At 46.6% G+C, this 14,566-nt stretch overlaps 1 protein-coding gene across 5 annotated transcripts in view; it reads left to right on the top strand.

Moving 5' to 3' along the window:
- arhgef6 (Rac/Cdc42 guanine nucleotide exchange factor (GEF) 6) overlaps nt 1-14,566 on the top strand; it is a 37,123-nt gene that overhangs the window by 5,454 nt on the left and 17,103 nt on the right. For 3 of the 5 annotated variants that reach the window (XM_064350643.1, XM_064350641.1, XM_064350640.1), the window contains 8 exons: nt 679-763; nt 3,471-3,521; nt 7,115-7,224; nt 8,206-8,410; nt 8,762-8,832; nt 9,364-9,458; nt 10,665-10,760; nt 11,795-11,917. In XM_064350643.1, coding sequence (XP_064206713.1) covers nt 679-763; nt 3,471-3,521; nt 7,115-7,224; nt 8,206-8,410; nt 8,762-8,832; nt 9,364-9,458; nt 10,665-10,760; nt 11,795-11,917 — 836 coding nt within the window. The remainder of the gene's footprint in view (nt 1-678; nt 764-3,470; nt 3,522-7,114; nt 7,225-8,205; nt 8,411-8,761; nt 8,833-9,363; nt 9,459-10,664; nt 10,761-11,794; nt 11,918-14,566) is intronic. The other 2 variants (XM_064350644.1, XM_064350642.1) reach the window with 1 other exon arrangement.

The raw sequence follows: 14,566 nt of genomic DNA, 5'->3' as shown, positions 1-14,566 counted from the left end.
TTTGATTTGAAATGAAAGCGTTCAGTTTAGTGCAAACACATTAATGTAGGTCAGTGACCATTAAAAAAACCACAGCCCTGGATACAAAGAACAGTTAACACCCCTTCAAAATGGAGACTTTGGAGCCAGAGAGCCAAACACTCCCAAAGTGCATTGCTCCATTGTGTTATAAACACTAAAGAGAATGGCAAAACAATAAGCAATTTTGTAACGGGGAACGGAGAGAGTGATATTCATAATTTCTTGTTTTTTGCATGTTCTCTTCCAGTGGAGGTTTATTATAGTGTTTATTTATTATAGTGTTTATACATATATATGTATTCTCTCAAACACAAATGACCTTGGTTAGAATTTGCGACTTTAAAGGTAGCTCACCAATCCATGTGTATTTTTGCAGCCAATCCCGTAGTAAAAGAACATTATCTAATCACAAATAAGGGGTATGCATCAGGTAGGCTAACTTTCCTGGTGCATTTCATTTACTTGCGTTCCCATATGTTTCCACTCAGTTCATGACTGATGGTTTTTACGAGTCCTTTTTCTGCTTGTTTGTGTACGATCAGTGAAGAACGAGTTCCAGCGTAGTGTCACATGATTTCAGCCTTGCTGTTTTCCCTGTGGCTGTGTGGTGCGTGCATTTTCTGTTTTGGTTTTGAAGAAGCTTCGTGTCATTTCCAGGGCTTTGAAGCAGAGGACTTGTACGCTGGTGAGAACTTCGGCCAAATCCTGAACACTCTCCTTGCAGTAAACTTTGCCACTCAAGGTAAGACGCCAGCTTGCTTTACTTTCCCTTGTGGGAACATTTGTTGAGGAACTTACTCCTTTACAAAAACTCATGATAGCAAATGGGGACATGTAAAGTGTAGTTTTATCATTGCTGAACATGCTGTAAATGTTGTGGTATTTTTGTGCATTGAGTCAAGCCGTAGACTGTTTGCTGTAGCATTCTAAAGGGCAAACTGCCCTGGACATGAGGTGCACATTGACAAAAATAGGATTTCCTTTGTAAATATAGGCTCAAACTGCGCAGGGCCGTGCATCCCTCTGGTTCTTAGATGTCCGTCCGCGTGGCAGGCGCGGCGAGCATGTTCTGTTTTTGATGGACGCGACAGTTGCGCCTCCTTGGGTTTACGACCCCGGCCCGTAGCCTCATTGGTCCGGTGCTTCGCCGCCTCTGCGTTCATCCCGTCTGCTCAGCGGCTGCTTTTAGAACACGGGCCTTCAGAAAGGGGCTCTGAGGGCGCAGAAGTACCTTAGGACTTTTCGGAGGGTTCCTAGGTGTGCGATGCGATGGTTTGGCTGAGCGGGGCTGTTGCCCGAGTCCTGTGTGTGTAGACCGTAGAGATGCCAGGCTGTGGCGTGAAAGGGCGAGCGGGCCGCTCACAGGGCGTGCGGTAATGTGCCGCCCCGCTCCCGCCGCTCTTCCCGCCGAGACGAGCGTCTGGCGGGGTGGCCTGGCCAAACCCCGCGCTTTGCCGCGAAGCTGCCAGGCGAAGCCGTTCGGGGCGGTTCTGCCAGAGGCACCGGCGCGGTATTTGGAAAGGAATCCGGGACGCGCGAGGGGCGGGCAGCGCTTCTTCGGGGCCCCGCCCGCGGCCGCTCGGCGTGCCGTCGCGCCGTCCTCGGCCACGCGGTCCGCCGCCGCGCCGCGGTGGGCGCCCGGGCCCCCGTCCCAGCCCTCCCCCCCGTGCGACAGCCGCGTCCCTTCTGCCCGGTCCAGCACGGCCCGGCAGGGCAAGCTGTCGCTCCCCCCGTATTTCGGTCTGAGAGGGCGCCCGACGGAGGGGCCGGCCTGTCCTCACCTCCAGAGAGGAAATTTGTTTCCCCGCGGGGGGGGGGGGGCGCTGGTGCGACTGCCGCTGCTCCCGGGCCTGTGCACCGGACAGATAAGGAAAGGGATGAGCGGTCAACGTCCAATCCGCAGCGGTCTGCAATCTGTTCTCCACCCCGCTCCCCGTCTCTCATCGCCGTCCCTTTCACTGATAGGATGCCCGCTTAATCCTGCTTCCCAGATGGTCTTGATCAAAGCGTATATGAACCTTTAAGGATAGGTGCAACACCATTATCCCATTCCTGTGAAAAACAGATTAGCTTGCAGCCGCAGCTTAGGTTTATAGTTTGGTCTTGGACCTTCATTTCTGTGGTTCCTACACTACATTTTGTAATAGTATGATAAATAATAATGGTCTTAAACTGTAAGACTGTTTGCACCTTTTACACACATGGTGTATGAAGGTGTATCTGTTAGCTGAAGGCATTTCTTCCACGCATACTCCCCAAGGCGGCCTCTTGGCTCCTGCTGTTTGGGGTGGGGAGGGAGGATTTTTTTTGGGGGGCCCTGCGGAGTCAGGGATTGGATGCGAGTGTGGGGAGGAATCCAGCTGAGAGTGCCGCTCTCTGGTGATATTGGGGGTGTGGTGGAATGAGGTGACCCCCTCCTCCATTTTGCCACTGCCCCCAGAAGCAGTGGCAGTGCAGGCTGGGTATCCCAGCACACAGTTTCAGGTCAGAAAGGTTGGGTGAATGCAAACTAGGGCTGCCGAAAATGGTGTGTTTAGACTCGGTATCTGCGTTGCAGGGTCTGCAGGTTCCCACCTGCAAGGCAGGTGTTTCCTCAGCCCGTCCCAGAGGCCTGAGGGTGAACATGCTGTCCTCATGCAGTTTTCGGGCAGCCCGCCAATGTCAGAGAGGAATGAGTCACATGATTTAGTCTTTACTTCGCGCTAACCTTTCTCTCATTTACACTCGTTCATTTAATTTTACTTCTTCATGTGTGCTTCAGTTTTGGCGGGGTAAATGACATAATTGCACTTGACGCCAAGGGTTGGGCAATATGTCAAAATTTTCAAAAACCATCACCCCTAAAATTGTCAAGTGCTGATGTACTCTTTGTGTGTGTGTGTGCTCTCCACATGGTATGTCTCCACATCATGGCCTATTTTAAAATTTATTTATTTTTCAATTTGGCATCTCCAATCCCACCTGAATTTGGAATGTCCAATTCACAAAATAATTGCTAGCATGCTCATATACAACCCCTGCTGCTTGGGAGAGTGTAGACAGATTGCGGTTCTTCTCCGAAACTGTATTCAAAATAAATATGCATTTAGCCAATCCTCTGACATCTGCAGCCTTTTTTACTGATCTTTCTTTACTGAAACAATATGCCTGCTCTTCGTCAGTTAAACCAATAAATCACCTTGAGATCTTTACAGCTCACGGGTTTACAGCTCAGTGAGTGTAGCAGAGACAGGCTGAACAGATGTCCGACATGATTTGAAAATAAGTCCCGAGATTAGTCACCTGGTTAATTTTTGAAAAACACGTATTACCAATTGGTGATAAGCTGCGACGCAGCTATTATTAGTTTACGGTCACAACGTTCTGCTTAAAATTTCAGATGATTAATTTCAGAGGACTTTCTGTCACTCCGGCAAAGCTACTGTCAACTGTGTTGTCTTTCTTTTCAGCGTCTAGTCCAAACACGCGCAGGTACCAAGGAGGTTACAAGATAACAGCAGGTACGCAGTGTGTATGTTAGATATCAGCGTCTCGCCCAATCAGCCGTGTCAATACTGCGTGTTTGCACACGTGCGGTTCAGCTTGAGCATTTTGAACACACAGACCGGCCTACACAGACTGACAAACCCACAGAGTCGTTTACATTATTTGCTGGACGCCATTAAAAATTAAAGGACTGTAAATAAGCAAAAAAAAAAAAAACCCCACCGGCAATGGGCTAAAACATCCATGATGTCTTCGTCCAATCGCCCAACACTACTTGATGCACAAAACCAAGGTTGAAGTTGGACTATGTTGTGACTCATAAAAACAGCGGGCGAATGGTAGTTTTACATTATCGACTGTCATTGACATTGTGGCAGTTTGGCCATAAAACGGTTTTGATAGTTATCATAAAGGTTTCTGCGATAGCAATAATCAATCCAAGTTATTTTCAGTGGTCATTGTTCACAGTGCAGTTGTCTGTGTTTCCTCAGCCTGCAGTATTGTGCAGAGCAGCTTGTGTGCAGAGAGATGTAACGTGGCCTGCGAGTCGCGGCGCGGTAACGGGGCTGCGCAGCAGCTTGCAGGTTCTTGGCGTGCGCGCAAAGCGCCGCCGTGGAATGACCGCGCCTGTCGAGCTGGACGGACACCAAGAGCCGGCGTGAGAGCAGCAGCGGTTGTAAGGAGTGGGCAGCCTCCAAGGAGCGGGGAAATTTGTGGAGAGCTTCAGAGGGAGCTGCATAATGCAATGAAAACAAGAGTATCTCCTCATGCATATTAGAATGTGTGTTTCTGTGCGTTTCCTGGCACACTGACTCGTGCATTTATTCATTAGCAGTGCTAGAAGCAGCATAAGGTGCTCGGGTGGTGCCCTGTGTGTCTGCACACTTTTCCTCCCACGTAGCAATTGAGTGGTACTTTGCCACCAAATTCACAGAGATTTGTCTCAAACCTCGAGTTACCTTTTTTTGAGTGTACTAAATGGCTTGGAGCAACAAAAAAAATCTCTGCTTAAGCCCAGACATCTCTGGCATCTTAAATAACCTTTAAGGGTGAGCTATTCCTTTTATCATTGTAGAACCCTTTGTAATAATCTGGTAATAGTACTTTAAAGTAAAAAGTACAGTAGATCCCACTCTGTTAATTGACATGTGAATGCATTGAATTGTATAGAGCAGTGGCATCCAACCCTGTTCCTGGCGATCTGCCACCCTGTTGAGACGTGGCAGGATGGATGCTTGGAGTCATGCTGTTTATGTCAAATTTCTGACCCTCCCATCTGAATGTTTTTCCAGTCTTCAGTTGCTCAGTTTTGGTGATCACATGCCCACTGTAGCCTCGTCTTCCTGTGTTTAGTTTACAGTAGTGGAACCTGATGTGGTCTTCTGCAGTTGTAGCCCATTCGCTTCCAGGTTTGATGCAATGTGTGATCCCCTTCTGCACACCACTGTTGTAAACTGCCGTTATTTGAGCATTTATGGCTATTAGCTTGAATGAGTCTGCCCATTCTCCACTGACCTCTCTGATTAACGAGGTGTTTTGGCCCACTCAACTGCAGCTCACTGGATGCTTTTTGTTTATCGCATCATTCTCTGTGAACTCTAGAGATTGGTGCGTAAAAATTCCTGGAGGGTAGCCGTTTCTGAGATTCTGGAACCACCACGTCTGGCACCAACAATCATACATAATCATAATCAAAAGTCACTTCGATCACACGTCTTACCATTTCTGATGTTTGGTTGAACAACAACTAAACCTCTTCATTATGTTTACATGTTTATGTATTGAGTTTCAGCCACATGAGGAGCAGGCTATGTGTGTTAACAAGCAGGTACCTAGTGAATTCATATTAAATTGAGTACAATGCCAGCGTTTTTGTTTAGGCCAACTTTTTTTGTTCCAGCATTGTACTAGTACACAAGACAATAGACCACCTCCTGTATCGCATGCACTCCCACACAAAAAACCTTACTGGCTGCCTAAGATGACAGAAGTATAGCAAATATTCAATGCCCTGAAAGTCTGTAAATCCACAGTTTGAAAGAACTTTGGCAGTGCTTTTTAACAGTGTCTTCATTGATTTCATGATTGAGAACAAAAGTTTTCAGTCTTATCCAAAAAGGGCCAGTGTGGGTGTAGGTTTTTTGTCTTAGCCTAATACGCCAGATTCTATTTACAAAAGTCTTGATTGAAGATTATGATTGGTTAATTAGTTATATCATGTATTGTAGTCCTGGTTTGGAACAAAAACTATGCATCGATCATTATTTTAGGTACGTAGCTATGTTTTGGTCAGTAGTTGTTATCGACAACATAGCTGTGCATTGCTGCACATGTGGAGAGGTGCTTAGCATTTTAAGCTATGAATGGATACTGTTTTTCAAAGGGAGGAAGTTCCCTGCTTCCCCATTCACCTGCATCCTTATAGTAAAGGAATACAGTTCTGCTGAATATAATTTCATATAAATGAACTTACTCAAGTACAACAAAATCTGTGCTAAGTTGTGACTTGTGGCAGCATGCCTGCAGTATTCACTTGTGAAAAAACTTGCTGGTGGGAGAAGTCAACTTGGTCTGTGATCTGTTCCTTCTTGGTCTATTTAAAATCCCTAAAACTGAGCACGCATATTAAAACGCATTGCACCACTGCCTCAGCCCTGCAACCAACCAACTGAGATTAAAAATGAGGAAATGTATGTGTTTAATTGTGCTGATTCAACCACATTTCTCACTCTTCAGATGTTTGAAATGCCAAAGGCCTATCAGTAGAAAATGGGCATCCAGGGTACATTAGTTCTTCTTAAGCTACCTAAACTGCATGGCCAAAAGTATGTGGACACCTTACATCCAAGGTCTCATCCAAAATTCTGGATTTTGCTGCTATAACAACCTCTACTCTTCTGTGAAGGCTTTATACTGCATGTTGGAACATTGCTGCAGGGATTTGTTTCCATTCAGCCAGAACAGCATTAGTGTGGTCAGGCACCGACTGGGCAGTTAAGCCCAGCTCGCAGTTGGCTTTGCAGTTGATCCCAAAGGTGTTGGATGAGGTTGAGGTCAGGGCTCTGTGCAGGTCAGTCAAGTTCTTCCACAAAATTCTCAAAAGAAAAATTTCTATGTGGACCTTGCTGTGTGCCTGGGGGCATTGTCATGTTCAAACAGGAAAGGCCCTTCCCAAAACTGTTAGGGAAGCACAGAATCGTCTAGAACGTGATTGTATGCTGTAGCAATAAGATTTGCCTTCATTAGAACTAAGGGGCCTGTCCCAAAACATGAAAAACAGCCCCAGACCAAGGGGTGTCCAGATACTTTTGGTCATATAGTGTACATGCAGTGTCTTTGAGACCCAGGGACATTGTGATAGGGTGCTGTATGATGATTATGCGTATGGAGAATTGAAGCCCCACGTTGAAGACCGGACATTATCCTGAAATGACACTGCTGTCTGGGAGTGTATCTGTCTCTGACCGAACTACGTGTCTCTGGAGAATGATGGTGAAAACGCAACGTCTGTCGGAAAACGCACTAGCGGTGTGGAAACCATTTTTCCCGGTCATTTGAGTGTGAGCAGTCAAAACGGTGATGGTTACGGTTGTGTTCTTCTCCACAGATCGAGTTATCGAGAGGTCATGTTCGCTGTCCAGCAGCCCCTCCCCTAACCAGTCCTCTTCACACACACTGTCCAAGTCGAAGTCACTGCGCAGACAGTCCAAGCCTGCGGTAAGGAGGCCAACACCTGAGAATGATGAGTCAGCTGTATAATTTGTTAGGGAGGAAAAACAGACCTTTAGGCACTTAAGAAATCCAATCACTCCAGATTGTGCAATGGTATGTTTGCAATGGAAGCTTGGAAATATGTGAATAGCTTGTTGCTACATGCCATGAAATAGGCAGCCTGTTCCTAAGGTCTTCTGTCCAATAGAAAACTGACATAGTGTCAAGTAGGCTAGAGTGTTCAGCACCCTAAAGGTATTTTGATGTTTTCTCGTGTGTAATGTAAAGACCACGCAGTTTTGCTTTTTGATGTCCATTAAACCGCTAAAGATTTAGATAAGGATTTAGACTTACGTTTTACAAATACTTAAAGGGGGACATAGTAAAATTCCTTTTGATGTAAAGTGTCATGTTGTTTCTAAACATGAAAGCTGGAGGTCTCATGACTCCTCCATTCTGTAATGGACATTCTCTTTAAGTCACTTCTGTTTGACGGTTCATTACACAAATGCACCGCTGATTGCTTAACGTCTCCATGTTGCAAACTTAAGAAACATGGTCTTTATAAGTTAAATACCAAACTCTCTTGCAGTGGGCAGTATAATAACTGTTACTTTCAGGATTTCATTTGAATCCAATTAATAATATAATAGTAATAATAGTTGTTACTTTTTGGCTGGACCGCAACAGCGAGGCCAGCCCTACGCGAATGTCTGTGACTGAGTGAAGTTACACCATTGGTCGGCCGAGTTATGAAGTTACACCATTGGTCGGCCAGTCCAGCCATATACTAGGTTTTGACCTGGTCTTGTTAGAATTGAAGTCATGTGAAAATCATCGGAGTAGTTTGTTTAGGATTAATGAGCGATGATCGCATCGGTCAGTTTGTCGGACATCTCGAGGCTAGTCCGTGACGTCCTCCTCCCCGGGCCTGCGTTTTTGGCACGGGAGGGGCGCTCTGCTCACCCCTCCTCCCCTCGTGCCCAGGAGATGTCGGAGAACGGCGGCGGAGGGCAGCTGATGGTGAAGGCGCGCTTCAACTTCAAGCAGAACAACGAGGACGAGCTGTCCTTCAACAAGGGCGAGCTCATCTGCGTCACGCGGCAGGAGGACGGCGGCTGGTGGGAGGGAACGCTCAACGGCAAGACCGGCTGGTTCCCCAGCAACTACGTCCGCGAGATCAAGCCGTCCGGTCAGTGAGAGGGAACGGTCAGGCACATTTTTAGTGCTCCCCACGGACACCCCCCCCCCCCCTTTCCGGATTCACTGTAGAGGTCAACATTTAAAAAATAAAATAAAAAAAGGTTCAAGGTTGGCACATGAGTGCGAATTAGGCCGTGAGTGAAGTATCAGTCAGCACTCGAGTTGCTTTCTGCAACGTGAGCAGTCTTGAAACATTGTTCCTGATTTGGGCCTGTGATAACACTAATAACACAACGTTGTTGAGTTATTTGTGAAATGAAGTGCTGGTGGACTGCTGTGGAGTTTCCCTCCTTTTTCCTTGGTCACATGACTCACAGCTGTGCTCTTGTGTGTCCCCTAGAGAAGCCCGTGTCCCCTAAAGCTGTGAAAGTCTTTGATGTGCCTCAGCTGACAAAGAACTACTATGGAGTGGTGAGTGGGCCCCAACACCTCTGTCTGAGAAGAGCAGCCCTGCACACAGTGTACCTCTCCCCACTGTTTCTCAGTACTCCTACCTCACACAACGTCTCCCCACAATACTCCTCATCTTCCTTACAGGCCTCCTAAGGAGGAAAAGAACAGTATTGAATAATATTATAATGCTTACAAATGTAATTATGCATATAATGGGATAATAATAGTATCTAATATGTGGACTCAATCTTACAACAACATAGGTTTTGAGGTACTTATCGGGGAAGAATACTGGCGGATTTAAGCTGCTTCATCAGATAGGCTTGACTTATTTAGAGTATGTGTGTGTGTGTGTGTGATATGAGGATGTGGTGAACCTGTAGCCATGGTCAGAACAGGAAGCTGCATCCAGCGTAGTTGAAATCTTAACCTGTCATGTGACCGTAAACGGTTCTTTTGATTCGTGGCTGGCTCTGGCGCAGGCTGTGTGCTGCTGAGCCGAGCTTTGAGCTAGCCTGACGCTGGACGCCATCTCTCCCCCTCCCGCAGGTGGTTCAGGACATCTTGGAGCACGAGCGGGAGTTTGTGAAGGAGCTGCAGACCCTGCTGAGTTGCTACCTCCGCCCACTGCAGTCCAGCGACAGGTGAGGGGAGGGGAGGGGAGGGGATGGACGGAGGGAGGGAGGGAGGGGAGAGAGGAGGTGCTCGACGTGGCAGGTTTACGCCAACCCACCTTAGCTGTGGGCCAGCTACACCTGAGGCTACCTCAAGGTTTCTCCACCAGGAACTGACTGAAACATGCTGACTGTCCCCACACAACATGGCCCCTGTAGAACACATCCCGCATGGGGGCTGCCAGTCACAGGTTTCATATCAGACCACAGAACTCAATGAGCCACCCATCAGCCCCAGGAGCAGAGGAAATCTAATGAATTCAGTTGCAAACCACCATATTTCCTTGCATTAGTACGACATATGACTCGCAATTATATAATCCAAGGCGGAGAAAGGAAATCAGAATGTGCATACAGTCCTCAAGGTTTCTTATTTTATTTTATTTTTGTTCACTTGTTTGCTTTTTTGGCGTTCAGGCCTGGTTTTTGCCCGATATTACTTTCTGTTTACTCTGTAAAGCAGGATTGAAACAGGATCCCTTAGAACTGCACTGCAGCAAGTTAACAGACTTGCTTTAAAGTCAGACACACTGAATGCCTTGAGGTCTTGATGTTTTGCACGGTTTGGGTTTAAGTAATGAGGTTATCAAATGAAAGGAGCTCTGTGGAGCTCCTGTGCTGCAGTCTTTTTATGGACCCGCACACTGATCATGTGGAGTCCATTTACTATACAACCAGCTCTGTTTTAATGGTCAATACCGCTTTGTCTTCAAATTTGAAATGCCCAATGAGATGTGCAGGTCCAGTCCATCACTGCTGCACCCTGTCGGTTCCGGAAACCTCCAGAACGCATAGCCAATCCCCGCTGTGTTTTGGCACTGCAGTGAGCTGCTTAGCTGCTTTTTGTATGATGAGGCGGGGACAGCCCTGCTTACTGGAACTCTCCCACCCCGAGTGATCCAGTGGCCGGTTGGTTTACGGTGACAGTCGGCACTGGCGCGGTCCAGATTCAGTGCCATACAGTGGAGCCCCCTTGTCACACTTAGGGTTTCCTTTATCTGAAAACGCCATCTGTCAGCCTCCAGATTTATACATTTAAAATTATATGCGGTATATTGATTATTTTTGAATGGATTAGGAGGGACTTTAAAAATAATTCCCTTGTGTATTTGGGTGCCTGTTCACTGGGTCCTCGATTTAACGCGCTCTCTGTGTTTGTGTCCTCTCCCTCTGCAGGTTGTCCAGTGCGGACAGCAGTAGCCTGATGGGTAATCTGGAGGACATCCTGACGTTCCAGCAGGGCCTCTGCGTGGCTTTGGAAGAGTGCACCAAGTGAGTTGGGAGCCCCGCCCAGTCAACATGGCTGTCCCACCCCTGCAGTGTACCCCATGGCAGTATCTTGTGATTGCTGTCATCACCTTTTTTTAAATTTTATTTTAAAGCTCACCCAATCCATTATGTCCTACCTTTCGCCCATTAAGTTTTTCTCCTGCAGCAGACTTCAGGTGTCTTCAGGTGTTTGTGAATCTTCAGGTGTTTGTGAAGAATTCTGAATTAGTTCTTGAGGCTGAAATTCATGTTGAGGAAATCTTGTTCTTTACTGACATCCATGTGCTTCTTCATAAAGCATGAAATGACAATTTCCCTGTCTCTTGATATTTTTTTGTGAGCGGTGAGCGCCCCCTTGTGTTTAAATTACGGAATAAGCAAAAACACAGGGTGAAGGGGTGCACTCTTGGCTCCTAGAGTGTCTTTATAGCTGGATCATTTTGGCAACAGTGTACCTGTATTTATTTGTTCTGTATGTATTTGACAGGGACAATGTGTTAGTAAATCATCATATAAAGTTCTGCCAGGATGGCTCATTTTTATCTGGTCCAGTACTTAAATAAATGTTTAATTGAGAATGGAAAAAGTGCATGTATTAAAGTGGCAGGAACCCAACAACCTTCAAATGAATAGTTGGTGGTTTTTAAACATTAGTAATTAATTTAAGAAAAATGCTAATGAATATCAGCATAATAAACATAATAGAATTGTGTAGATATAAAAAATAAAAATTCTAGGATGCATTTAAAAGTAACTGAGTAAAGCACATTTATGCATTAGATATGCAGACCCGTCATGATACGTTTTAATTGCTTTTGTCATTCAGTTCATGGGCAGTCTGTCTGTCTTTTCCAAGAAAGGTTTCATGTCACTCTCTACCTCCAGCGCTTCCTCTCTGTCTTTACCTCTCCCTCCCTTTCTCTCCTCCCCACTTCCCTTCCATAACTCCCCACTCCCCCCTTCAATAACCGCCCTCTCCCCCTTCCATAACTCTCCACCCCCCTTCCATAACCTCGCCCCTGTCTGTGTGCTTTCAGAGTGGCTGAGGCTCAGCAGCGTTTGGGCGGCTGCTACCTGAACCTGATGTGCCAGATCAAGATGCTGTACCTGTCCTACTGTGCCAGCCACCCCTCAGCGGTGTGCGTGCTGACAGACCACGGGTGAGCCCGCACCCATGACCACGCCCGCGTGCCCCGAGCAGGGCTTCACACCCAGGAGACAGTCCCACACTCACACCCACACCCAAGAGCCCCGGGCAGGGCTTCACACCCAGGAGTCAGTCCCACACTCACACCCACACCCACGAGCCACAGACAGGGCTTCACACCCAGGAGTCAGTCCCACCCTCACACCCACACCCACGAGCCACAGACAGGGCTTCACACCCAGGAGTCAGTCCCACACTCACACCCACACCCACGAGCCACAGACAGGGCTTCACACCCAGGAGTCAGTTCCACACTCACACCCACACCCACGAGCCACAGACAGGGCTTCACACCCAGGAGTCAGTCCCACCCTCACACCCACACCCACGAGCCACAGACAGGGCTTCACACCCAGGAGTCAGTCCCACACTCACACCCACACCCACGAGCCACAGACAGGGCTTCACACCCAGGAGTCAGTTCCACACTCACACCCACACCCACGAGCCCCAGACAGGGCTTCACACCCAGGAGTCAGTCCCACCCTCACACCCACACCCACGAGCCACAGACAGGGCTTCACACCCAGGAGTCAGTCCCACACTCACACCCACACCCACGAGCCACAGACAGGGCTTCACACCCAGGAGTCAGTCCCACACTCACACCCACACCCACGAGCCCCAGGCAGGGCTTCACACCCAGGAGACAGTTCCACGACCGCAGCGCAAGGCTTGCACTAGCTGGATCTGGTGTCATCGTCATGGAGACTTTGCATTCTGTACATAAACTGCTCTCCCATGATTATGAATCAAAACCCTAGTCACAAATTATTACACCTCGGTCTGGCTGCTCATTGTAAGACTTGGAGCTTTTTTTTTTATCGCACATTGAATGTCTTTGCCGACCTGCAGGCGGGTGAGGCAGGCAGTGGGGATGACACGGATGGTCTCATCTCCTTCCATTCGATGTGCTAGGTGTCAGGTTTTCAGTTTCTTACTTGGGTGGCTCCCCCTAAATGCTACTCATAAGCTGATGCTTATGACAGTTTTAGGCGCGTTTCTCAGCAGTCTGGTTGGTCTTTTGGAAATCCTTGCTGAGTTCCACTGAAGTGTCAGGTGGTGTCATTTTCAAGTGAAGGAACATTGACCTTTAATCTTAATGGTTATACCTTATGGGTGCATTTCTCTTTGTGAAAACAGAGAGGAAGTGTGTAGAAAGGTACTTTTTTTAGCTGCCACACTTTCTGCTTTCATTTTTGTAATCACTCGTTTCTGTAAGAAATGTGTATCTTTTGAAACCAAGACAACTCAACTGAGAGGATAAACAGGAAGTTGTTCCTTACCTGACAGGATATTTATTGTTGTGGTTTTGCTGATATGCAGTACAACTGTCAAAGACCTGTGTGTGTGTGTGTGTGTGTGTGTGTGTGCGTGCATGCGTGTGCGCACGTGCAAGTAAGCAAGTGATCAAAACAACTTTAACCTTGTTATGCCATTGTACTTTTAACCAGAACGCTGTAATTGCGTACTTCTGTATCAAATCAAAGTGAAATTGATGGAGTTTAGAGCAGAACAATCCGTGTATCATTAGTTCTTTTCATATTCAACTGAGAATCCAAAATCGGAAAATGAAAAAACGATTTGTTATTTCGTTATTCGTTTATGAATCTGATACCAAAAAATGAGTAACGGTTTGTTTTTCGTACTTTCGATTTTATGCTCAGATCAAAAATAGGAAATGAAAAAACGGGCCACGGGCCAAACTTGATTTTGATATTTAATTTGTCCTATTTGTGTGACCTGGAACTTATTGACTTCTTTGTGTGTTGCACTTGATAAGCTTGCAGTAAATTTGCCAACAGTTCAGTGTGAAAGAAAGCCTGACAAACCAGAATCACGCAGGGAATGAATCAGTATTTTTTTTTGAGTAATTTGGTATGAGTAATTTAAGTAAAATGGACACCATTGCCGCACTGGAACCATACACTAATTTAAAGGACCATACCAGTGTTACTACATGTCATTGCTCATTGCCATTCAAATTTGCGCATAATATCAAGTTCAAGAGCGTCTCATTTAGGGTACTCCGGGCCTCAGTAACAAGCACCCTGTTTCTAGTTTCCGTGGAAGGAACACGTTTCCTTGGCTGCATCCCATTGGCCAAAACGTCTCTGGCTGGCTCTGATTGGACTTTGTAACCAGGCAGCGGTAAAGACACGAGTCTGAGGTGTAACTTTCAGCCAATCGTTGACCTCGATGCTTGTGTTTGTTATTGAGGCCCGGCGTACGCCTAAACGAGATGCTCTTGAACTTGATGTTATGCTCGAATTTGAATGGCTTGTATTAGAGTAATACAGTAATTTTAGATAAAATAAACGGCGTAGTGCATTTCAAAAGGGCAAATTACCTATACCTAGCAACTTTCAAGTCTCGTAGAGTGTTTTTCGACACCGTTTCAACATGAATGGCGGTGAATGACGTCTATCTGGACAAAACGTAAACAAACACGATATCTCAAAAATAAAGCAATTTTGGGAAAAATGGTCGAGATTTATGTAAACTATGTGGCCGATGTTGACAATGGACAATGACATGTAGTCATTGACATGTAGACAACGACATGACAATGACAAATCGTTTTTTCATTTTCCGATTTTGG

This window comes from Anguilla rostrata, chromosome 9 (assembly GCF_018555375.3).
Source record: "Anguilla rostrata isolate EN2019 chromosome 9, ASM1855537v3, whole genome shotgun sequence".
Classification (NCBI taxonomy): domain Eukaryota; kingdom Metazoa; phylum Chordata; class Actinopteri; order Anguilliformes; family Anguillidae; genus Anguilla; species Anguilla rostrata.
Note: the sequence above shows the minus strand (reverse complement) of the source record. Positions and strands in the feature narration are given on the sequence as shown.